General features: G+C 40.9%; 1 protein-coding gene and 1 non-coding gene across 2 annotated transcripts in view; one reads left to right on the top strand and one right to left on the bottom strand.

Annotated features, from left to right (window-relative positions):
* The window catches only part of LOC145394357 (uncharacterized), a 33,591-nt gene extending 14,570 nt beyond the window's left edge, over nt 1-19,021 (bottom strand). The window contains exons 1-11 of the mRNA XM_080268231.1: nt 17,848-19,021; nt 16,410-17,450; nt 15,432-15,546; nt 13,553-13,722; nt 13,155-13,228; nt 12,052-12,255; nt 8,510-8,636; nt 5,888-6,019; nt 4,261-4,380; nt 2,821-3,132; nt 2,109-2,733 (exon numbers count right to left, since the gene is read on the bottom strand). Coding sequence (XP_080124357.1) covers nt 2,109-2,733; nt 2,821-3,132; nt 4,261-4,380; nt 5,888-6,019; nt 8,510-8,636; nt 12,052-12,255; nt 13,155-13,228; nt 13,553-13,722; nt 15,432-15,546; nt 16,410-17,450; nt 17,848-18,993 — 4,066 coding nt within the window. The 5' untranslated portion in view covers nt 18,994-19,021. The remainder of the gene's footprint in view (nt 1-2,108; nt 2,734-2,820; nt 3,133-4,260; nt 4,381-5,887; nt 6,020-8,509; nt 8,637-12,051; nt 12,256-13,154; nt 13,229-13,552; nt 13,723-15,431; nt 15,547-16,409; nt 17,451-17,847) is intronic.
* LOC145394613 (5S ribosomal RNA) lies at nt 6,933-7,051 on the top strand. Its single transcript, XR_013896470.1, has one exon. It is a non-coding gene; the product is annotated as a 5S ribosomal RNA (ribosomal RNA).
* Nucleotides 19,022-25,715: the final 6,694 nt, after the last annotated feature.

The following is a 25,715-nucleotide window of genomic DNA, read 5'->3' as shown; positions in this document are numbered from 1 at the left end:
GTGGTACTGTGTGCTATGTGGTGTGGTGTGAGAGGGCGGTATTGTGTGTTGTGTGGTGTGGTGTGAGAGGGAGGTATTGTGTGATGTGTGGTGTGGCGTGAGAGGGTGGCACTGTGTTCTGTGTGGCGTGGTTTTGCTAAAGCCGACCAAAATGAAGACCCCCACATCTGAAGATCATTACTATGAAACTGACAGACAGAGCCACTCCTAGAGATACTCCTGCATCTACAAATCCATAATTCATTATATCAGACAAGTACACACATGAACTAAGAGCTTATAAAGGAGGGAATCCACTCTAATCCATTCAGTATAATGATAACTTCTACAGTATACAGTATTTCAATTTTCCTATCACAAAACTAAGAAAGGTGGCAGGTGCTATAATGGCCCTGATGCATATTAGGGGAGTAAAAGTATACAGGTTGCAAGAGGAATGCATGAATCAGCATTGACACCCACACTTACCCAGGGGTGTGAGCCATCATCATCATCATCATCTAATCCTGTGTTTCCCCATGAAAAGCATAGAAGCCCGGGGCTAGGCAAGTTGGTCCTGACACTGAAGATGTGAGTGGCCAGCCTCACTCATCCCTGAGTGGCATTACATGAGCAATAAACCCCAACCATCCCTTGGATATAAACCTGCACAGGCTCAATCCAACTGGAGCACTTTAATCACCCATAAAACCACCAGGCACCATAATCTGGTTACATGGTTCTCACCCTGTGCAGTACATGGTTTCCTGGTGTACAGGAAACCATTTGGCTTGTCACTCAGTGTAGAGTCACCCACTGGCAGAAGGAAGAGGAAAGAATGAAGGAAAGAATGACAAAAGAGGAAGAAAAGAAAGAAGGTAGGAAGAGAGGAAAGGGCAGTTACCCAAGAGTGGCACTACATTAAGTGAGAGGATGGTGAGCACCCCCACCTACCACCAAGGGGTATGAGACTCAGTAAGAAATAAGTTTGGAAAGTCAAGAGTGAATGCTGTGGAAGTAAAACAATTGGGACTGTTACAGAAGGTAAGCTGTGCCCAGATAACATAAGAAACATAAGAATGATGTAGAAGAAGGAATTCTTGGTAAAAGAGTAGAGATTATGGATATAGATAGGGTGATGAAACAGGCATATATGAGTGAGTCTGATGGTAGGATGAAGTGTGACAGACCAATAGGCAGAAGCATGGATTTGGTATATAAGTGTGTAAGAAAGTAAGTTACAGAAGTTGAGGAAGCTATGGTACTGACAAGAGATTGAAACAGATGAATTAAACATGTTAGGAAATGCAGATGACAAAAGCTGCACCCATATTTAACTATATCACAAAGAAATGTGTCAAATGCATCTAAAAACTGAGGGGAAAATGAGGCGAAGACAAGATTTTGAAGGCTTGGATGATGTGTAAGTCATTGTGTGACTCTACTTTACTGGGCATCCTGAAAGACAGAAATATTAAAGTATGAATGCAGATTCATACTTACACATTCCTTGCTTTTGGATCATACAGTATCCAACCTCTTAGAAGGAAACCGAGTTAGGATGATAGGATGGAAATGATGATGTAAGCCATTTCAAGCTCACTTTCATCCCATACATAGATTCAGCAGTCACAATTTCAATCATGTGACTTTCCATGTAAATGTTATTCTCACTTTCAGTTACCTCTTTTCCATCTGAGAAAGACCAGTATGGCAATATGAATCCTAAGAACATTTAAAAACTATTCAAATATTTTAAAATATATATGTGAGGCTTAAAAAAAATTTTTTTATTATATTAGCACTTAATGATGTTGTCACTGGTATTTAAGCATCAAATATTAACACACAGAATTGTCTTTATCCATTAAAAAAAAAAATAATAATAAAAAAAAAAGGGACATACAGTACCTTATTATGAGGTTGGTCAGTTGGGGAGGGTGGTGCTATGTTCTGAGGCAGTGGTGCCATCACCAACACAGAGGGGGGGTTGGTGTGAATGCTGCTGCTGCTGCTGCTGCTGCTGCTGCTGCTGCTGCTGCTGCTGCTGCTGCTGCCACCACCACCACCACCACCACCACCACCCAGTATCAAGGTGGTGTTCAAGTTGTCAGTTGGCTGAGTCCCACTGTCGGCAATCCCTGAGCCATTTGTCACGCTGGCCAGGGGCGCATCATCAAGAGGCAGAAGTGTCAAGCTACTGTCATGCTCCCTCACACTGCTCTGCCCTGGCTCTTCCTTTTCCTTTCTCTCTGACTTCACTAAGACTGGTGGGTTGTGTGAAAGGAGGTCTGTCATAGTGATGACAGTTTGTTTGTCTTGGAATTTGGCTGTGTCTTGAACAGGAGCCTGAGGTATGACAGAGACTGTAGGAAGAATGCTGGTGGTGGGGCACTGGAGCACCACACTACCATGAGCAGGTGTTTGTGGTGCCAGGACCAGAGGCACTGGTTGTATGCTAGCTCCTGGACCTGGCCCTGCCTGAGGCTGCACCACACCTAGTGTCTGCCCACCACCACCAACCTGCACAGACAAAGGCTGGGCAGGCAGTAAGGTGGATCCATCTCCCTGCAGAGTTAGTAAGGGAGGGACAGCTGGTGCAGCTAGGACCCCTTCCTGTCCTGGGTACCCAAGCACACACAGAGAGCACTGATACAGCCCACGGTGGTTGGCAGCTATGTGGAGCTCCATGTGAGGCTGTGAGCATATCCCTGCACCACACCCCCCACAATGCAGTCCCAGTCCACCCTCCACCTCCACCCCACACTGTGCACACCCACCACCCACACCTACACCCACCACACCTTCACCACCACCACTGCCATCATGCTTATAACTCACTCTGGCCTCACCACCATCAAGGGTTGGGAAGGGAGGGAGGGGTGCCAAGGCTGGTAATGAGGGCAAGGGAGCCAGGGCAGGCAGTGTAATGGTTGGGGCAGGAGGAGGTGGCTGCAGTGTGCGTGGGATATCTCCTTCCCCAGCTGTTGGGTCATCAGGGTCATCCGTATCAGCTGCAGTTGTGTTGTGCTGGTGTCTGAGGCCATTCTGGGTGGAGGCCAACACACGCTCCACCTTCCCTCGCTCTATCTCGCATGCTGTCTCCACCAGTTGATTCACTCCCTCACCAGGTAACTCCGGCACCACATACACCTAAAAACATGCAACATAATCATATACCTAAAAGAACACTGATAAGGGGACCTACAAGGGAGTGAATTTTAAAATAACAAATGCCCTTCATATACAGTACAGTCTTTTGTTAGTCACAATTATATAACAATATGAGTCTTCTGGAAAGAAAGCAGGTAAATGCATCTAACACATCACTACCACCACCATCACCCTCTTCCTATTCCTGTCTTCAAAGTTCACATGGATCACGAGACGGCATATGCACGAAAAGTCATATTCTTTTCAAGTTTTAAAATTATTAAGACTTAATCAATGGAGAAGCAAGCTGCAGTTCCACTTCCCCCATCATATATTGTATGAAATACAAGAATGCATACAGCACAAGTGGTAGGTGGGGGGCTCATATGTTTGAGGGATGGAGACAAGAATTTCAAAGGCAAGAATGAGTAAACGGATAAACGGTACATTTCATAGGACACTAGATGTGTTTTATTTTCCTGGCAATCTTGGTGCACTTAAGAGAAATGGGTTATGATAATGATGATAATATTCAAGGAGCTTATGTATAGATGACTAACTCTGATCTATGAACCACAAAAAATGCAATAATGTAATTTCTCAAATAGTAGCATATATTAGTGGTAGCTGGTGGCGACCATCCACTCACTTGATGTAGTGCTGCCTCCTTCTTCCTTAGCCTTTACCATTCTTTTTCTGTGTCTGCCCTCCTCTCTTCCTATTTCTCCCATCTTTCCTGTCACTTCTTATGGCTTTTCTTTCCTTTACAGGTGGCTTTACATTGAGTGACAAGCCAAATGGTTTCCTGTAAGCCAAGAAACCATTTACAGTGCTGGGTGGTAACCATATAACCAAACCATATGTGCTCCCTATGTGTCAACAAGTGGGTTGGTGGAGGAGTAGTGCCCCTCCCCATAAAACTAATAACTCAAAGTCAAATGGCCACCCCCTATGGGATTATGGCATCTGGCAAAAGACAGATAGATAGATTTTACTGCACAGCATATCCCCATACAAATACCTCATCAATACACATTTTTAAAAAGCTACTGTTAACAAACAAACAACTGCTACACACATAATGATAGAGTAAATGCAATAATGTACGATATGCCGTGGTAAGTGTACCTCATGGCGTGACTTCCGCGTGCCTGGGTTGATGCGGTGGAACTTGAGGTTATGCTGCTTGCCCAGGTGGTTGCGTAGGTCCTGGGAGTAGGCGTAGCTCTGACCACACACACCACATACCTGCACCACAGTATGGCATAAGTCATTAGTGGTATTCAAATATGGGGTGATCACTGTCTTACACTAAGCATGCTACTAAAGTACATTTAAGTACAGGCATACCCCAATATCCGGTGGTGTTGTGTACCGGTGTGAGTGTTCGGACAGTGAGTTGCTGGATATTGAAGAACTTTTCCCCATATGGGTCCAAACTCAAACTCTCATATACCTTACTTAATCAACAGAGACTGACACAGAAACATCATAGGTAATGTTAATATCCTGATAAACAATACCACTGCTAAAAAATGAGACATCAAACATCACATACAAACATGCTATGACAATTTATTGATGACAAACAAAAAATATGGTGCCGAATAACATCCACCTTTCATGCCAAGGTGGGGGGCTTGTGGGGCCTCTTGGTAGCAGGCTGGGCAGAAGTTGAAGGTGAACTTTTTGGAATGGCGGTGGTGGTGGAGGTGCAGCACATGGCAATGCTGGAAGGTAAGGTGGTGGGAGGTGTGGTGCTGAGATGCACTCAGGGCAACAAACACAACGACAGTGGACGAGCATGAGCTAGGCAGGCAGCGCGCTAAGCGGGGGTGAGGGAGGGTGGGGGGAGAAGCAAGGGGATGGGGGAAGGACAGGGAGAGCTACATACACCACCACAACCGCGTTTGGACGCGCGTGTTTCAATCCCAGGGAGCAATGGAGTGTTCGGACAAGCAAATTGACGGCCGTTCAGACTGTGGGAAAGTTCCCTTGTTTCTTTTGTTTGCTGCAGTGAGTGTTCAGTTATTGGGGCGCTAGATATTCGGGTATGCCTGTACTGTAATGTGTCACTGCTATACACTAGTCAAAGTACATCTTAGAAGTTTATTCAATATGTACAGTATAGCTTTATTATAAATAATAGAAGTTTTAACATGACTAATGTGGTAAAACTCATAATCTGACCCAGACAAAGTGTATTGTAAACACCTTTAATTTTTTGTTGCTTTTTGCAAAAGTGTGTTTTAAAAATGGGGATGAACAAATATTCAAATCTGGATAAAAAAGTGGTCCCCTCTGCTTCTAAGAAGAGTGAAGAGGTAGTGTGTGTGTGTGTGTGTGTGTGTGTGTGTGTGTGTGTGTGTGTGTGTGTGTGTGTGTGTGTGTGTGTGTGTGTGTGTATTTACCTAATTGTCATGTACAGGAAATGAGCTATGCTTGTGGGGTCCCGTCTCTGTTTCTCAGTAAGTCAAATTTAGCTTTAAACTCATTTAAGTTTTTAGACTGGACAATCTCTTTGTCCAGGCTATTCCACAGGTCTATACATCTATATGGAAAACTATATTTCTTGATATCCTTCAAGCAGCTTGGTTTCTTCAGTTTCATTCCGTGTCCTCTTGTTGCTCTCTTATCCCATAAAAACAGATTTTGTGTGTGTGTGTGTGTGTGTGTGTGTGTGTGTGTGTGTGTGTGTGTGTGTGTGTGTGTGTGTGTGTGTGTGTGTGTGTGTGCGCGAGTGTGTGAGATGTACCCATCGCTTGAGGTGGTAGTGAACCATAAGGCGGTGGCGGAGTAGGTTGGTCTTATCCCCAAATGTCTTGCCACACTCCACACATGTCTCACGTTGACTCCCATGAATCATTCGCTGGTGTGCACGGCATTGCTGTGGGATATGACAAATTGAAAGACATGTTCATGTGTAAATTTTATATTTTACCAAGATGTCTTCATCTGTAAGTTCTTATCCTTAAATTTATTCACACATAGCCTCTTCAATATCCAAATTCATATCCATTTTCTCTATATGACTGTATCACATACGCAAACTTTCTTCTTCCTGATCGACAACCTTCCTTACTCCACATCTCTGTTATCATATTTTACACATCATCCACCAAATTAACTCACTTTAATATTTTGATCCATATTGTTTCCCTTAGTTCTATAAGTTTCAAAGTGTAACATGACTACCACAAAAATTGAAATGAAGAAGAAAGTACAGTGTAAGATAAAAGGTGAAATATATATAATTCTACTTCAACAAACATTAAGGCAAATTTTAAATACATAAAAGATATATAACAACATCAACCTGAGCCTTTTTCCAACCTATGGATGGGGTGAAGTAGGTTCTAAAAACAGGAAAAGAAGTAGCTAAGAAGAGTGGGAAAACTATCAACAGCATACATAGTGAAAAACATTTCTGATACTATACATTCTTCAAAACTGCCCTAAACAATCAGCCAACAATCAATATCATTAAGCTTACAGAACTGGGGTGGAAAATGCAGACATACAATATTACCTCAATATACGATACCCCTAGATGCGATACCCCGGCTTAATGATGGGGGTAGAAATACCACCATACCCCGCCTAACAATGGCCAAAACCTTGTTTAATGATGGGTTTTTATTTTTATTTTTACCGATTCTGATGATATTTTACTCTAAAATTGTGTTTAGGATGATTTATAAACTGTTTTTAGACTTAGATTAATGTGTTTTAGTCACAGGCGGGGTGAACATTGTCTTTTGGGGTACAGTTTACTAAGCTTGATTTTTTTCCAGACTTATGCCAACGGCCATACCACGTTGAGTACACCGCTTCCCGTTCGATCAGCGAAGTTAAGCAACGTTGGGTCTGGTTAGTACTTGGATGGGTGACCGCCTGGGAACACCAGATGCTGTTGGCATCCCTACGTCAAGTGGGGTTGGTGGAGGATTAGTGCCCCTCCCTGTAAAACAATTAACTCTAAGCCCTTGGCCACCCCGTTTGGGATACATGGTGTCTGGCAATGAATGAAAAATGAATGAAAATATTTAACGAATATCAAATTTTATTTGTTGGTTTTAGTGAGGTATTTACAGGTGTTAGGGCCACTCCAACATCCGCTACCCTACCTTGTACCTCTTTTATTACCCCATCCATGTACAGATTGAACAACCATGGAAACATGACACATCCCTGTTTCAACCCAACTTTCAAAGAGAAAAATTCACTTAGTTCTTTGAAAGCAGTGATAAGAAACAGGGAAGTGAGCATGGAAGTGAAAAAGTTACTACATGACAGTATTGTGATACCAACTCTAACGTACGGAAGTGAAGCTTGGACGTTGTTGGAAGGACACAAGTCAAGAGTGAGAGCCGTGGAAATGAGTTATTTAAGAGGAGCCTGTGGAGTCACATGGAGAGACAGGCTGACGAATGAGGATATAAAGGAGCGTTGTGGTGTTGATGTGGATGTGATAGGAAGCGTTATGAGGAACACACTGAGGTGGTTTGGCCATGTGGAGAGGATGGAGGGTCAAAGACTGACGAAGAGAGTGTATGTGAGTGAGGTGGAGGGGGAAAGAGGGAGGGGGAGGCCGAGGATGAGATGGAGAGATGGTGTGGAGAGGTATATGAGAGAGGGGGGTGTGAGTTGGGAGCAGGGGAGTGAAATGGCGGGGGACAGGGCGACTTGGAGGCGATTTGTTTGTGGCCACCCCAAACGGGATTGAGGCGTCTGGCAATAGATAGATAGATAGATAGGATTAGGTTAGCTTCCTTGACAGCTGTTAGGCCATTTAGATTGGCTTTAAACTAGTTTTTGGGCTCATTTGGGTGGATTTTGGGTTTGGTTTGGGGGAAAACCTGAGGCTGGTAAACGCTCCACATTGCTTTACATGATAAAAGTACCCCGATATACGATACCCCGCCTAACGATGGGGTTTTACCTAACCAATTACATCATTAAACCAGGGTATCCTGTATTTTTTATTAATTCCTTGTTCTAACATATGTTTTAGGTGTGGGAGAGGGAGGCCTTCACGTGGTGGCAACCACACAGCTGGGAGGCTCCACTACTCAGTTATACAAATGTCTCTCAGTTCCCTCCTTATCTCCCAAAAGGACAATGGTGAACTGTAAAACAACTTCAGCCTGCAGTTAATTGGGTTTGCATTTCAGATGAACCTGGGGCTACACCTACTACTAATACAACAAATATTTGTTCTGCAGAAGAACTAAAGACATGGTGGGATTCTGTACTCTCCTATCCTTGTCCTTCTGGTAAGACAAATCAATTAAGACAGGAATTAGACCAGAAGTGTGTTTGTGGATCTGGGCCCAGTATCAAAGAACTGACATAAGTGACAGTTACATTCACTAACCTGAAGGCGCTTGAATGATTTGCCGCAGGTCTCGCATTGGTAGGGCCTCTCCCCAGTGTGAACCCTCATGTGTACCGCAAGCTGACTGGCATAGGCAAAACGTTGTGGGCACTCTGAGCATGACAGTCTGTGGAGAAAAAATATTAATAATAATAGTAACATCTATCCATCAATCATCCAATCCTAAATTGCCCAATGAGGAGCGCAGGAGCCTGGGGCTAGGCAGTTGGTCCTGACATTAAAGATAAGAGTGACTAGCCTCACTCATCCCTGATTCCTGAGTGGCATTACATGAGCAATCAACCCCAACCACCCCTTGGATATAAACTTTCACTGGCTCAATCCAACTGGAGCGCAATAATTACCCACTATACCACTAGGCGCCAAAATCTGGTTATATGATTACCACCCAGCATAGTAAACGGTTTCCTGGTGTACAAGAAACCACTTGGCTTGTCACTCAGTGTAAAGTCACCCACAGGCAAAAGGAAGAGGAAAGAATGAAGGAAAGAAAGACAGAAGAGGATGGAAGGAAAGAGGGATGGAGGAGAGGAAAGGGCAGACACCCAACAGCAGCACTACATTGAGTAAGTGGATGGTGAGCACCCCCACCTACCACATAGTAACAACAATAATAACTGTAATAATCATCATCATCATGATCATGAACACGAAAAGAGAACTACAAAAGCTAGGGAACAACCGACAGAATGCCCTGTAAAATGGGTCACACAGTCATCTGCATATCACTCCAGCCCCACCAATCCTGACTTCATCTCACAGGCCTACAAAGTGGCATATATATCTATCTATCTATCTATCTATCTATATATATATATATATATATATATATATATATGTCTGTCTATCTATATATATATATATATATATATATATATATATATATATATATATATATATACTGTAAAAGTCTTCCAATCCGACCACCAATAATCCAAATATCCCAATACTCCGAATTTGTTATGGCAAAATTTTTCCAATTTTTCTGTGCTTTTTTCAAAATTTTCTGGACTTTACGGATTTATCTGGCTTGGACTTGCTCTTCAACTTGGATGTATCTGCCTGCAGCTACTTCAGCTATACTTCTATGCATTTCCAGTCAAACAATAACTCATACTATCTGAAGTGTTTATATAATGATCATGTACATACAGTAAAACCTCACTACAACAGACTAATTGGGGCCCAACCCATTCTGATAAAAGTGAAATTCCGATAAAAGCGACATCCGGACTTCCCCTTGCTAACTCAGACTTTCTCCGATATATCAGACATTAGTCCAGATCCCATCAACAGTTTTTAAACAGTTTTCACTACCATTGCAGTACCGTACTGTATTATACATTCACTACAATAATCAAATGGTATAATATATATAATAATACTGTATGTACACTGATAAACATGTCTTTTGTCTACCATGTTGTGGTGAACACAGCTGAAGTGGTCAGGTAGTCCAGACTGCTTCTGGCTTCATTGGACTTTTTCCGATATACTGTATAAGAATTTAGTCCGGTAGTTCCTCGATTCCAGTAAAAGCGAATTCCAGTCTATCAAAGTCTGTTGTATTGAGGTTTTACTGTATTCCTAGAGTTTCAAAGGTCCCTCCCAATAGTTATAAAAAAAATAAAAAAATAAAAAAATAGTAGTCCAAAAGACCCTAGCTCCCCTGCCATCCACATTACAGGACTTGTACTGTATATATATGTATACTGTATATATATATATATATATATATATATATATATATATATATATATATATATACAGTATATGATAAGTGGGGGTGCTCACCATCCACTCATTCGATGTAGTGCTGCTCAGGGATGACTGCCCTTTCCTCTCTTCCTTCCTTTTTTCCTTCCTTCCTATTGTCTTTCTTCCCTTCATTCTTTCCTCTTCCTTCTGTCTACGGGTGACTCTGCACTGCGTGACAAGCCAAATGGGTTCCTGTATAGGCTACCATCCATCCATTCATCCATCATCCAATCCTACATTGCTCCATGAGAAGCGAAGGAGCCCGGGGCTAGGCAGCTGGTCCCAACATTTAAGATGAGACCAGGAAACCATTTACTACGCTGGGTGGTAACCATTTTTTTTTTTTTTTAAATAACAGAACGGAGGAAGGAAAAACAAATGGAGAAAAAAAAAAAAATCCATACACCAGATTACTGGTGTCCTCTGTTCATAAAATATCTGTAACAGTTAGACTTGAAGAGTTGTAGGTTGAAATTTGGAGGAAAACAACTCTGGGGAAGCGAGTTCCAGAGAGATGCAGTTCGGGGAATGAAAGAATTCTGATAGGCAGAAGTTCTGCAATATGGTTGAGTGACATTCCAGTCATGAGCGCTACCAGATGCCCGTGTAGCACGAGGGAAGGCATGGAGAGGTGGCATCATGGACGCAACTTCGTCTGAGCATTTGCCAAAAAAATATCTGTAAAATAATGCAAGGGAGGCAACATATAACCAAATCACAGCGCATGGTGGATCAGTGGGTAATTAAGGTGCTCCAGCCAGATTGAGCCTGTGTTGGTTTATATCCAAGGGGTGGCTGGGGTTTACTGCTCAAGTAATGCCACTCAGGGATGAGTGTGGCTGGTCACTCTCATCTTAAATGTCAAGACCAACTTGCCTAGCCTTGGGCTCCTACACTCCTCATGGGGCGGCATAAGACTGGATGATGGATGGATGGATGGATGGATGCACTTTATTTCTGGTCTTAAACATATGCTGTTGGTAGGTTAGCTTGAATCCTCATCTACTTAATCTACCCAGAATGCCAGTCAAGAATATTTAGAAGTCAAAAATATTAAAAACAGTGTTGTGCTTCTTTTTAATATAAATTACGAATGTCTAGGGGAGGAGAAAAAAAAAAAAATCTCTCTCTAGGTGAAAGTTGATGATTTTCCTAAAGCATATCATGACTGAACCCATGTTGTTATGTGTTCACTATACAACTAACTATCACACACACACCCTCACTCTTTTCTGTTAAGTTTTTAATGCAAGAGTTAAACAGTATACCCTGTCTTTCATGTACACACATGATCAACCCTGGCAATGTCTTCTTCATGCTGTCTCCAGTCTTTTAAATGCATTTCAATATTAAAGGATCTTGATTTTTCCTTTTGTTCACATCTTCCTTTAAAAGCAGTAAGTTTTGTAGGCTTTCAGCATTTGGTTCTTTCATCTCCTTAAAAAAAATGAATAAATAAATAAATAATTAGTAAGTTTGCATAACCTCTTCAACCCAATGCCATACAGTACTTACAACTTTATTCTTCCTACCACCAGATGCTTCAACTGAACTTGGACCTTTAGCAGTGAAGGGGTTAGTGAAGGCTATATCTAACCCCTCCAATTCAAAAAGTCTCTCCAAAGATGAGCAATAATGTCTGGTGGTAGGAATAACGGAATATAAAGTACATCATCGGATGGAAGGCTTCAAATTTTTTTTTTCCCCCCCCAGCACTGCATATTAAGTGTACATTGTAGATCACCTGCATCTATTCTGCTTACTTCTCAGTGTGTGTGGGGTGGTGCATACGTGCATGGACTGTCAGAGCTCGGGCTGAAGTGAAAGACTGGTCACAGGTGGGGCAAGTATGGGTGCGGCGGTGAGAGGCAAGATGGTGCTGGAAACTTCGTGGCCGCACAAACCTTCGTCCACACTCCCTACACCATAGACCAGTGCTTCTTCCTTCACCATGCGATACGAGGTGGCTGTAGGAGAGTTACAGTTGTTATCATCATCATCATCATCAACCATACCTCTTTTCTCAACATTCGATAGGGTGAGTTAGCATCCTGAGAGCCAGAAAACAAAACCCTGACAGAAGGAGAAAATAATCAAACTCTATCCAGCTGAATGCACCATGCTGACATACAGCTAATTCCAAACTATAATAACACTTGGTCATAACTCACACCTTTTCTCACCTGCCCATACTTCATCACTCTAACTTCACCTGTAACTCTAACTCTAACTTGGATCTAACTATAATTACATGTGATGAAGAGAGTATGGACAGGTGAGAAAGGCTCTGAGTCATGGCCAAGTGTAACTCTGATTGGTAAAGAATTATAGTTAGGCTAAAGCACAATGAGAAAGGTACTGGATTTAACAGAGTATCACCCGGAAAATTTGATATGAGTACAGTATTTACACCATATGTCAATTTCCACTCACTTGATGTAATGCTGCCTACTTCTTCCTTAGCCTTTATCATTCTTTTTCTGTGCCTGCCCTCCTCTCTTCCTAGTTCTCCCAACTTTCCTGTCACTTCTTAATGCTTTTCTTTCCTTTACAGGTGGCTTTACATTGAGTGACATGCCAAATGGTTTCCTGTATGCTAAGAAACCATTTACAGTGCCAGTTAATAACCATATAACCAAACCATACATGCTCCCTACGTGTCAGCAAGTGGGTTGGTTGAAGGTTAGTGCCCCTCCCCGTTAAACAAATAACTCAAAGTCAAATGGCCACCCCTTACAGGATTATGGCATTTGGCAATAGATTGATAGATAGATAGATGTCAATTTCAGAAGAGGAAAAATATATACAGATTATGTTATGGTACTGAATTTTATGCAGGAAAACATGAGACAATAGGAGATCATACGTGTCAAGATGTGTCTTGGAGGTAAAGTGTCGGTCGCACATGGGACACTGCAGCTTCTTGTTTTCAGCATTTATCTGTAACACACGTAAAAAAAATATGTACGGTATGTAATAAAACAAGTAGCCACTTTGTAATTTAAGGTAAAGGTGTGAATATGAAAAATTACGGTACTTTGTCTGAAAATATGACTTGGCTCCCAGTACAGTAACAAGATACAGCAGCCAATGAAAAATGCACACACACACACACACACACACACACACACACACACACACACATACATATGCACACACACACACACAGAAACACACACACACACACATACACATGCATGCACGCACATACCCATGCACACATTTAGATATTCACAAGAGGCACCAAATCAAACACCCACCAACCTTGTGTACGCGTGCCATATGTTCAGTCAAGTGGTGTCGAGTGCGTACGCGGCGGTGACATACAGAACATTGGTGGCGGCCAATGGAGCGTGCATGGGTGCCACGGTGCCGACTCAGGGCTGACTCAGACCCACACACTCGCCCACACTCTAAACACTGGTGCACATTATCTGAAGACAGAGGATAGGCTTGAATTTTTTAAAATACAGTAAGTTGTAATATGCCTGTGAGTGCAACAATTTGAACAAGAGGTGACTGGAGATTTTTCTGTCATGTGAAAATGCTGCAAGGGAAGTAGGTCAGTCCCCTCCATGAAATGATCTAGAATTATTTTATCTTAGTCTTGGGACAGTGAAAAGGTATTTATCATCATCACAATCATCATCATCTAATCCTGTGTTGCCCCATGAGTGCAGAAGCCCAGGGCTAGGCAAGTTGGTTCTGACATTTAAACTGGGAGTGACCAGCCTCATTCACCCCTAAGTGGCATTATGTGAGCAATAAACTCCAACCACCCTTTGGATATAAACCTGCACTGGCTCAATCTGATTGGAGAGCTTTAATTACCCACTAAACCACCACATGCCAGAATTTGATTATATAGCCACCACCCGGCGTAGTAAATGGTTTCCTGGCGAACAGGAAACCATTTGGCTTGTCACTCAGCGTAGGGCCACCCACAGATAGAAGGAAGAGCAAAGAATGAAGGAACGGAAAACACAAGAGGAAGGAAGGAAGGAAGAGAGGAAAGGACAGTCACCTAGGAGCAGCACTGTATCAAGTAAATGGGTGGTGGGCATCCTCACCTACCAATGTAAAAAAGAATATTAGTTTTATCATTCATTTTAACAAGTCCTCATTAAAGGTTGCCTTTCAGATGTTACTTTGGCTATTACAGCGGTATTACTGTATATCAAAGAAAAATCACCAATCAGAGTTCCATTACTAACAACAAAGCTGATGTCACTTTCCCCTCCTTCCATTGTACCAATTGTATGGAAAAGTTTTAATATTTTGGGAAATACTCCTAGCTTACAGTGAATATTGCCTGCAAACTGTATGTCTAGCTTCAGGCCTCCACACCACTATGGCATAACATGAGACTGAATGTAACCATTTTCATTAAACACAATAATACGATCAAGTCTTTCTATTGCTATTTATTACTGCTACTACTAAAATGACAATTACTGAGAGGAGTTTGTGATTCAAGTACAGGAAGCTGTCCTTCTTATCTGTCTAGGTAAAAGGAGTGTTCCAAAATAACATGACTTTTTACATAGGCTACAACTGGTGGAATTGATATATCAACTTTATAGGCAGCAACTGAACTTTAATAGGCAATACTTCTGTAATTGATTAAGACTTTACATAAAAAAGAATATAAAAAATGCAACGTGTAATAAGGACATACCATATCGACATAACATAACACCAGTGCCTGTCAACAGAACATTAAATTGGATCCTCAACCCTACATTTACTATGAGATTTAAGCAGTTGAGATGAATGTCCTAAGTGCGGCAACTGGTGTGAGAATTAAAGATGAAGTATGGTATAGGAAGGAAGGCTAAGTAATAGCAGGACATGCACTTATTTTAGCCACACCTTGTGTGGAAACTGAGCAAACAATCTATCTATCTATCGATCTACATAAAATTACATTTGCACTACCACCAAATTATCTTATTAAGAGTGAAAGAGAACTCGGTGTAGTGCAGGGGTAACTGTTAAAGAAATCTTCAGTTAAGACCAAAACTTAATATCAACTTTCTTTCTACAGCAGGACTGTCAGTGTTAACAATTATGAGGCTCCTGATATTGTATTGCTGTGTTCTTCCTCAGCCACTAGCAAGTTGCAGCACAGTGGCTTACTGACCAGCCGTGTCCTGTGTGGAGGTGGTGGTTGCATCTTGTGAGCTGTGGACAGTCATGTGGCGCTTAAGCTGCTTCACACTAAGGAAACACTTGCCACACTTCACACACAACACAGGCTGCAAAACAACAAATTATGCTGATGTAGCATTTTCAGGAAATACAGCTTTGAGATGTATTAACTAGAAAGTAGCAAGATATGCTTTTGTAGTGGAAAGCACAGAAATTAAACCCCAACACCTGTAGGCTCAAACATACAAAAATGACAATGATTAGATGAATGTGTAGAGCACCCTTGAATGTGAGGTATGGGGCAGGCTAGGATTATGACCGAAGAGTTGAGAGGAAGGCTGGGACTTGAATGTACTGGTGTCATGGTGAGGAATGACAGATTGAGATGTTTAGAGGATGCTGAGAGGATGACAATTGGCTGCAGAAAGCGAGAAGTGTGAATGTCGGGGATATGGCTGTGAGTGGCAGACCAAAAAAGACCTGGTATGAGGTTACAGAATGTGACCTCGGGGATAAGGGACTGAAAAGGGAGGCTGCCAGAGATTGGGCAGCATGAAGAGCAGTCACTAGATGTCAAAGGCTGACAGATGCAAGCATGTTGGAGCCTTTATAAATGATATGAATGATAATTGTGATGTCCTTGTACCTAATAAACATTTTCTTGCATCAGCAGGATAAAATTTCTATATCGTGTTAGTCAGATTAAGTGTACTGCACCACTGAAAGGGTTAAACACGATAAGCACTGATATTTACAATGGTAAGCCAGAATAATTCTTAAGCATGCTTCAGTTACTGAAAGCTGCACCTCTTTCAGTACACTGTGTGGATTAATATTCCGGAAAATAATTGATGACTTAACTTCAACAATGCTCTCCATATAAGTACACAGCAGTTGTTAATAAAACATTAAAAAAGATATCAGAGTTTAATATAGTGCCATAAAGAAGACAGACAATAAAAAAGCTTACCTGATTGTGTCCAGCTTTATGTTCAGCCAACTCCTGAGCTGTGGGGAGGTACACATTACAGAGGCCACAGCGGTATGGCCCTGACTGCTGTTGTTGTGGTGGTGGTGGTGGTGGTATCTTCTGCAATGGCTGGTCCTCTCCAGTATTTTCACTACCCTCCTCCTCTACTACACTTGCCACAGTCTCCACTAAGCTATTCACCACATTTACACAGGTTCTGCAGTCATCCTGGAACTGTGACTCATCATTTCCAAGAGCTGGGAACAGGACACCAGTATGTGATTTCCTGTTTTGATCTAATGGTGTATAAATGCCATCACTGGCTTGGTGTATGGGGTGAGGACCTAATGAATTATGTGAAGTATGAATGTTTAGAGAAGGATCTGAGGCATGATTGTTTAGAGAAATATCTGAAGTGTAAATGTTTACAGAAATATCTGGGTTATGAATGTTCAGGGAAGTATCTGAAGTGTGATGGTTTGGGGAAGTATTTATAGTGTGAGATTCCTGAGGGGTACAAGATTCATCCGAGGTGTGAAACTGTGACAAAGACATGTATTTACCTATCAACTTGTCCATTAACTGATCTAGTGTATCCTCTCTGGCTGTGATGCATGTGAGATGTGAGTAAGGCATGGTGTGTTGGTGTCTCAGGTGTGCCAGCAACCAGCTCTCATCAACGACAGTGTGGGAACAAGATTGGACAGGGCAAGGGTGGTGAGTATGACGACGAGAGTGGAAGTTAAGGGTGGCAGAATGTGCAAAAGCAGCCCCACACATGAGGCATGAGAGAGGCTGCAACTCATCTGTATGGGACTGAGCATGAGACATCAGCTGGTACCGGGCACGGAATTTGAGTGGGCAGGTGGGGCAGGAAAACGTGGCAGGATGTTTGCGGAGGTGAGCACGGCATTCAGCAAGAGTTGCCAGCTGGGCACCACACACGCGGCACGCCACGGCAGGATTTTTAATGCCATGGTGAACCCGTAAATGCCACTCTTCCTGTCTGGCATTCCAACACTCTTGGTCACACAGGAAACACTGAAAATAAACAGAGCTCTTTAGAAAAAATACAACTAAAGAAAAATAAATTACATGGGTCAATAATATAATGCAGTTCTGTTGATGGATGACTACCAGTGGCCCTGAGAGGTTATAACATGAGAGTGAAATGTGGCTACAAGTCTGGTACAGTAACTAGCTACACAATCATCATTACCTGGCAGGGAACATTCAACCACAAGTATAGTCACTCAGTGATCTTTCTTCTGAGTGATTGTTCAGAGTCCAATCTGAGGCTCTCACACTGTTAAAAATCTTATTACACAATTCAAATATCTTTTTTTCCGAGCAGGTTCCAGCAACTGTTAGAATTTATTAACTGGTGCTGGTACTTGGTTTAGCTTCCAGTCTACAAAAAACATCAGGTGTACCTCACCTGATAGGACTTGATGTCAGTCTGTTTGTGCCTTGTAATGAGGTGGTGTCGGAGTGTGGCCGTGGAGGGAAGGGAGTCTGAGCACAGGCAGCAACGCACCCAGTCACTGCCTCCACCTTCTTCTGGCCCTGCCACATTTTTCACTTTACAGGATAATGGAGCGTAAATTGTAGCATGAGTAACCTTTATTCTCTTGTCCGGGACCTCTTCTGCCCTCTCTACAATGCTCTTTAACTTTCTCTTTCCTGAGGGTGAAGCTCTATCCTGTGAGTAAATGTCTTCATGTGATGGCTCAAGGATGGATTCGGTGACGGTTGCATGACTGACTGGAGGAAGCTGGGTTAATTCTGACAACTTTGCCACCTCATATGTAGGAATCCCAACACCCTCACTTGGCCCAGAGGGTGGCAGGATAATAGATGATAGGGAACAGGGCTGACTGGACACATCTAAAACAAATGAATCTCCTTTGATCTCAACTGCATCTTTCTTCTTAACAGAATTATCACTTTCGTCTCTGGCTGCAGCAGCACTAGGAGTGTCTACTTTTAAATAAGATCCAGTTCCTCCTGAAGCTGGTTCAGTTACAGACAACTGACCAGTGAGAGATTCATTTATAAGCAAGGGATTATCATTCACACTGACAATTATCATTTCCTTCTCTGAGATGGGGAAGCACTGAAAGACAACTCCATCTTCACTCACAAGGCAGGGGACAGAGTTCACTAGCTCTACTTTCCCATCCTTAGCCTCGGCACTATCTCCAGTAACGCCTGGCATGCAGTTTATGTTGCTTCCTGCCCGGGCATTAAAACCAGAGGATCCCATACTTGTTGGTTCTAATACAGTCATTCTCTCGGAGAGATCAATGTTTGTGTTTGGAATATGAGTGTGTTGTGTCTCATCACTTTCATCAATCCCAAAGATGGGGACGCCTTCCAGGTACCTGGCAGGCTGATTCAAAACAGAATCACATAATCCAGCAGGCAACAGTGAGGAAGCTGGGCCATCCTCAGTAACCTGGGGGCTATATGATGCCACAGTACTAGAAGTAACACCATTTAGCTGGCTGGTCTCAACACTGCTGGCTGGACCTCTGGATGGCAGGCTTTGATCAGACACCTCTGATGCTAGTTTGAGGTCCATGGCTACTGTACTCAGCAGTTTGAAGAAAAACTACATTATTCTTCCTGAAGATCTCACAAAAGTAACTTATCCACCACCAGTACCTGCAAGAATCATTAGTACTGTATTATTACCAGTATCAATCAAAATTTTTAAAAGAATATTTTTAACACCTAAATGCAACAAAGTACCAGAAACAAATTTAAAAGATAATGAAAACTGGGAATAATTGTAAATCAGTGTTAAGTATTATACATTACACTGGCATCCATGATCCACAGAACCTAACATTCAGCCAGCATCATTCAGGACTTCCCCTAACATTCTTTGGACCTAACCTAACCTCATCATCCTTCAAACCTAACCCTGGCATCCTTTGGCTTTAACTTTGGCATCTGTAGGGTCTACTTAGCATTGCTCAGTCCTAACCTGGACCCTTTCACTGCCAGTGGTAAACATCCTAAACAGCCACTGCCACTGGCATCAATCTAGCGGGCTCTTTTAAGAATTTGCACTATTTTCTGGAAGCTATCCAGTATGTCAACTGTCTACATGGTCTCTCTGCTATTCACCCAAGTTGTCATCATGCCCTCACATACTATTTGTAGAACATATATTTATTTATACTCATAATATATCCAATATGACAGAATCTCTCTATGTGCATATTGCTTTAAATGACTGTGAACAATATTAGTAATTTTCATTGTGACATTTTGTCACTGCATACTACACAAAACTTGCAAGCTCTAGGCTACTCATACGTCTCTCACCCCAGGGCAATTCCAATCACTTTTTGGTGGGTACCAGTAGTGATAGAAAAGGCATCAAACATCCAATCATTCTAGTTCTTTCACACAAAATGCATATCCGTACCTTTCAAATGACACTACGCATTTTTATCTTTTCATCTATGTTGCCAAAATAATTACCTGTACAATATATACAAAAAAGAAAAAAAAAAGCATCTCATAAGCTTTTTTCCTTAGTCGTCAGTTGTGATCAGCAAATCTTCTCCTAGTGGTAGTGAGTGGAAGGGATTGAATCAGGAGATTTTATTCAGTCTAACTGCATGAGAACTCCCATTAACAAATTATGAAAATTATATGACAGAGATTATTTTTCATAACTGTAAATTCATTTATGTAACCTAGATTCTGCAGAAATATCATTTATGTTATTAAAGTTTGTATTCGGTATTTCATTCATAGCACCCCAATTCTGTGAAAAAAAAACATGTTACTCAAGAACACAAAGTCTGGTTTGCTGACATCAGCAGTGATGTCCTACTGAAGGCAATGGGTCAGTTCAGACCTAAAACTCATTTGTCCCCAAATCGTTCAAGTTAGTTATCATAGGTTAGGTTAAATTACATTATGTTTGACTGAGTTAGGTTAGGTTAGTAGAGATGAATGATTAGTGATGGACTGACTTTGGAGCAGAATAGACTTAAAAGTTCAACATGGTGGGTGGCCACTTGCCACAATTTGCATGTACAACTGGTGGTTTAATATCTGACAGCTTCAAATTATGCCTTTTTGCAAACTTTTTAGAGCTACCACAATGATAATTATGTTAAAGTTTACTGAGAAAAAAAGTCTATCTATCCATAGCCAGATGCCTTAATCCTGTAAGGGGTGCCCACAAACAAAATACAATTAAAAATTTTATGTATGGAAGCTCTCCCGCAGTTTCACCTTTTTTTTCCTATTGACCCTATCAGGTTTCTGGGCCTGGCAGATTATGTTTGTGCTAGAGTCAGCCGCTCTCGCGCTGACCCACATCTCTGCGCTATGATATTCTTCTTTGATTGCTCTGTGTAAATACACTTTTCATGATAAAATATTAGTTTTGGTGTCATTTTAAAGCTGAATAGTTGTACTTTATTACAGTGTGTTCAAAAACGGAAAACAAAGAAAATAAAAAGTCAAAATGATGAACTGAAGTTAAGCAAAAACCAAAAATTTTACACCTTGCCATAGAAAAATATTAGGACAAAAAAAAATAAAAATAATAATGATATATAGCCCTAAATCTGGTTTAAACCAAGAAAAACTACAATAAGTTACCTTTGCAACGATATATAGAGTGGGCTATGGTAATTTCTGCATTTGATTGTGCGATAAAATGAAAGGAAAAAATGCACAATTTTTAATGATTCTCAGCCACATATTCACTTCGTGATCTTCTTCATTGATCGGTCAGTGTAAATACACTTTTTATGATAGAATGGTGGTTGTTGTGTTGTTTTGAAGCTGAATAGCTTTACTTTAATGTAGTATATTCACAAAAGGAAATCAACAAAAATAAAAAGTCAAAATGACAGGTTGAAGTTTGGCAAAAACCAAAAATTTTATACCTTGCTGTAGATAAATATTTGGCAAAAAAAAAAAAAAAAGTAATAGACGCATAAATCGGGTTAAAACTATGCAAAACTACAATAAATTATGTTTGGAACGATATATAGATTAAGGTTATTTATACATTTTATTGCGCAGTAGAGTGAAAGGAAAAATGCCCAATTTTTTTTTATTTTGGGCCATGAATTCACTTTGTGGTCTTTTTCTTTTCTTGGTCAGTGTAGATACATTTTTTATGATAGAATGCTGAAGTTGTATTTTATTTTAGTATAATCAAAAAAGGAAAACAAAGAAAATAAAGTCAAATTGATGAGCTGAAGTTGGGCCAAACCCCAAAATTTTATACCTCGCTGTAGGAAAATATTTGTTAAGAATAAAGTAACAAAACCATGGATCACACCAGCTGCACAGTACCTGGCACGCACAGAGCAATCATTCTGCGACATCATGCCCGAGTCTTTTTGTTATGACTTGTAAACACGCTTTGTCGTGAATATTTTGCAAAAGTATCTTAAAATGACAACTAAATTCGTCATCAGAATCTCTGAGGTTGGATTTGAAATGAAGCCAAAAAGTGATACTGGAATTTCAAAGGGTTAGCAGGTGCATCAAGGGTAGAAATATAATTTCAAACTTGAGGAAAACATCTCCAGTACCTATAGAGGGCAGTAAAGAAAAAAAAAAAAAAAAAGGAAATTATACAGTAATTAAAATCTCAAAGACAAACTTAACATAATTAGCCTAGCAGAAGCAATGAGCCAAAACCTTTAGACCTGGCCTTCATATCCTCTATTCATAACCTGGGCATACCCTGTACCTGGAACCTAACCTTCGCACAGCTGTCGGTTATTACAATGCAAAATGAAACACTGAAAAACAATCGAAAAAGTATGAAAAGTAAATTTAAAAAGATGCGAAAATAAATTCTGATGAAGGTCATAATGATAAATTTTAACCAGAGTTCTTGCAAAGTAATGGCTGAGGCTGCGAAAATTTAACACAGAACTATAGTACATTCCGATTTTTAATAAGTACCAAGGTAGAGACGTGCACTATGAAATCATTGGTAATTAGCAATCTACCTCTTTAAAATTACATCCATAACAGTGCGCTTAGCTTGGTGTGTATGAGGGGCTTTGTGTTGCTTTTAGGACTCCAAACGACCCAATTAAAGCCCTTCTGAGCTATAAAACAGAAACATTGTGTAGGCTCAGCTTCACTCTATATGTAAACAATACTACAAATTATCTCCGGATTACATATTAGATAAGGAGAATCGTAAACAGAAAACCAGAGGCAATTTTACCACATATTAAATCTACAAAAAACTGTACTAACATTACACGGATTGATACTTACATAACTTCTTGAATTTCATTTATAATCTTCAAATATTAACAATATAACTCGTATGATTATGCTCTTTACCCGTTTTCTGTCAAGGTGATGAGAGCGGAGACAGTTAGATTCCAGAAGAGAGTAATTTGAAAAGAACAGGTGAATTACATTCACATGTTGAAATGTTACTGTAAGCTTGGAGAACAGTGCCTTCGCATGGTGGTACTGATATAGCTGGGCGGCACTGCCTCTCACCTCAGTGTTCCCTGAAGGGGGATGGTGGGCTGCAGGAGGTGAGAAACTTCGGTCAAACTTTACACGTTACCCTCATCCGATTTTCGACTTTTCGTTAACATTTTCTAGTAGAACTGGTCATTCTAAGAATCTTTTCTTTTATGACATTTCTCTCGCAAATTGATAATAAACGAGTTACTTCCACCAATCACAATCACAGACGAGCGCGCGCTCTGTCCGCTCACCCGCTCACATTTGAAAGTTTGTCCCCGAAGACCAAACTTTACACGTAGGCCTACTCCTCATGCGATTTTCGGCTTTTCTCTAACATTTTCAATTGTTTTTGTTAGTGATTTTCGACTTTTCTTTAACATTTTCAATAATTTTTGGTTAGTGTTACGATCTTTTCTTGAATCGTTTCTTGAATTGTTGTTGCCGTTTACAGCTACAGACTGCTCTTCAGATGCAGACGAGGAACTGTAAACTGCTAGGTAAATGCATTATTTCTTATTTACACTCGGTTAGGTTAGGTTAGATGAGGTTTGGTTAATGTCTTGGGGGGTCTGGGGGGCGAAGCCCCACAGTTAGGAAGCACGGCCAGGGTTGGGGGGTCTGGGGGGCGAAGCCCCCCAGTTAGGAAACACGAATTCCCTAAGAAGCTTAAAATTATTTTCTTCCGAAGGATTTTAGTGTTTTTCATTTGCTTTTGATAACAGTTCCAGTAGGAAATCACTCGCTTTTGCGTTTTTCCCCCACCCAACACCCCGGTTTCCCACAGGTCCCCCAGTATTCCTGGGGGAGGGGGAAGAACCGCAAAAATTTACATTTCAAGTGATAACAAACATCCAACCTGAGTGTTTTCGGTTGTTTTTGGTGTGATTTTGGTTGATTTGGACCGGTCCTTTCCACCGGAAGTCGCTAGTGGCGTTCAACAAAAAGTAGCGACTTGCGATAGAAACGAAGGTCAAAATCGATCGAATCACACCAAAAACAACAGGAAACACTAAGGTTGGATGAAAAAATCGGATGAGGGCAACGTGTAAAAATGAGGAGTACGTGTAAAGTTTGGTCTTCCGGGACAAACTTTCAAATGTGAGCGGGTGAGCGGACAGAGCGCGCGCTCGTCTGTGATTGTGATTGGTGGAAGTAACTCGTTTATTATCAATTTGCGAGAGAAATGTCATAGAAGAAAAGATTCTTAGAATGACCAGTTCTACTAGAAAATGTTAACGAAAAGTCGAAAATCGGATGAGGGTAACGTGTAAAAATTGACCGTGGATGTGTAGGTTATCCAGCTCAGTAGCAGGATAGTGTGTGTGTGTGTGTGTGTGTGTGTGTGTGTGTGTGTGTGTGTGTGTGATCAAAGAGAGGACAATGTGGGAATGTGTGAGTCGGTTTGCATTGTGTGTGTGCTCTTACCTAATTGTATCTTTACAGGAATAAGTCAAGCTCGTACTGTCCCGTGTATTAAACCATTTTTATCATACATATCCTTGAATCTGAGAGTAGTTTTGGAACACACTACTTCAGTGGGTAGTGCATTCCACCGATCAATATTGCCCTATTTGGGAAACTGAATTTCCTTACGTCTTTATCTTTTCTTTTCTTTTTTTCTCAGTTTTTTGCAATGTCCTCTTGCTGATGCTTCACCAAATGATATTTTCTCTTTCCCTGAGATGCATTTATATAGCATAATCATGTCTTCCCTTCTCCCTCTCTCCTGCAGCGTTGGTGGATTCAGTCTTTCCAGTCTTTCTCCATAGCTTAGATCCCTTAAGCTTCGTACTCATCTTGTAGCGGCCCTTTATACTTTTTCAATCTTATCTATGTGTTTTTTGAGATGAAGATTCCAGACTACTGATGCCATACTCCAAGGTTGGTCTGATGAATGATGTTATCTTCCTCAGCATATCTTCATTTATATATGTGAATGCTATTCTCATATTAGCAAGCAATGTATACATGTTTCGTACCTTCTCACTGATGTGATCATCTGGAGATAGTCTGTTATTGACAATTACTCCTAGGTCCTTCTTTTCTGATATGTTTAGGGTTGATCTTCCTAACTTAAAATCCCAATCTGGTCTTTTCTCACTTTTACCAGATTTAATTACATGACACTTATCCACATTAAATTCCATTTGCCATTTATTGCTCCATTCATGCAGCTTGTTCAATTCCTCTTGCAGCTCTTTGCAAGAATCTATGTTAGTAATTGTCCTGTGAATTTTTGCATCATCCGCAAACATATTTAGATAGCTTCCATTTCCAATGTTACTGTCTATGTCATTTATATATACTAAAAACATAATTGGTGCCAGCACTGAGCCCTGTGTGTGTGTGAGAGGGAGAGAGAGAGAGAGAGAGAGAGAGGCATAGTAATCAATGAAAGCATTGTCTAGGCAACAAACACAACACAACATTCACTCACTCACAAACACCTGCTTCATTGCACCTTAAACCCCCCTTCACAGTTGTCTATCATCATCATTATTATCATCACCATCATCATTATCATCATCACAATTGCTAAAATCATCGTCATCATTATGTTCATTATCATCATCATAATCATTATCATCATCAACGTCATCATCAATATCATCATCATTATCATCATCATCATCATCATCATCATTATCTTTATCATCATTATCATTATCTTCATCAACATCATCAGTATTATCATCATCACTATTGAGAAAATCATAATTATCATTATCTTCATCAACATCATTATCATCATCATCACTTTTGCCAAAATCATCATCATCATCAGTATCTTCATCATCATCATCATCATTATCATCA

This window comes from Coenobita brevimanus, chromosome 27 (assembly GCF_032717465.1).
Source record: "Coenobita brevimanus isolate Jiangsu-jjx chromosome 27, ASM3271746v2, whole genome shotgun sequence".
In the NCBI taxonomy this organism is placed as follows: Eukaryota; Metazoa; Arthropoda; class Malacostraca; order Decapoda; family Coenobitidae; genus Coenobita; species Coenobita brevimanus.
This window is presented reverse-complemented; position numbering and strand designations above follow the sequence as displayed.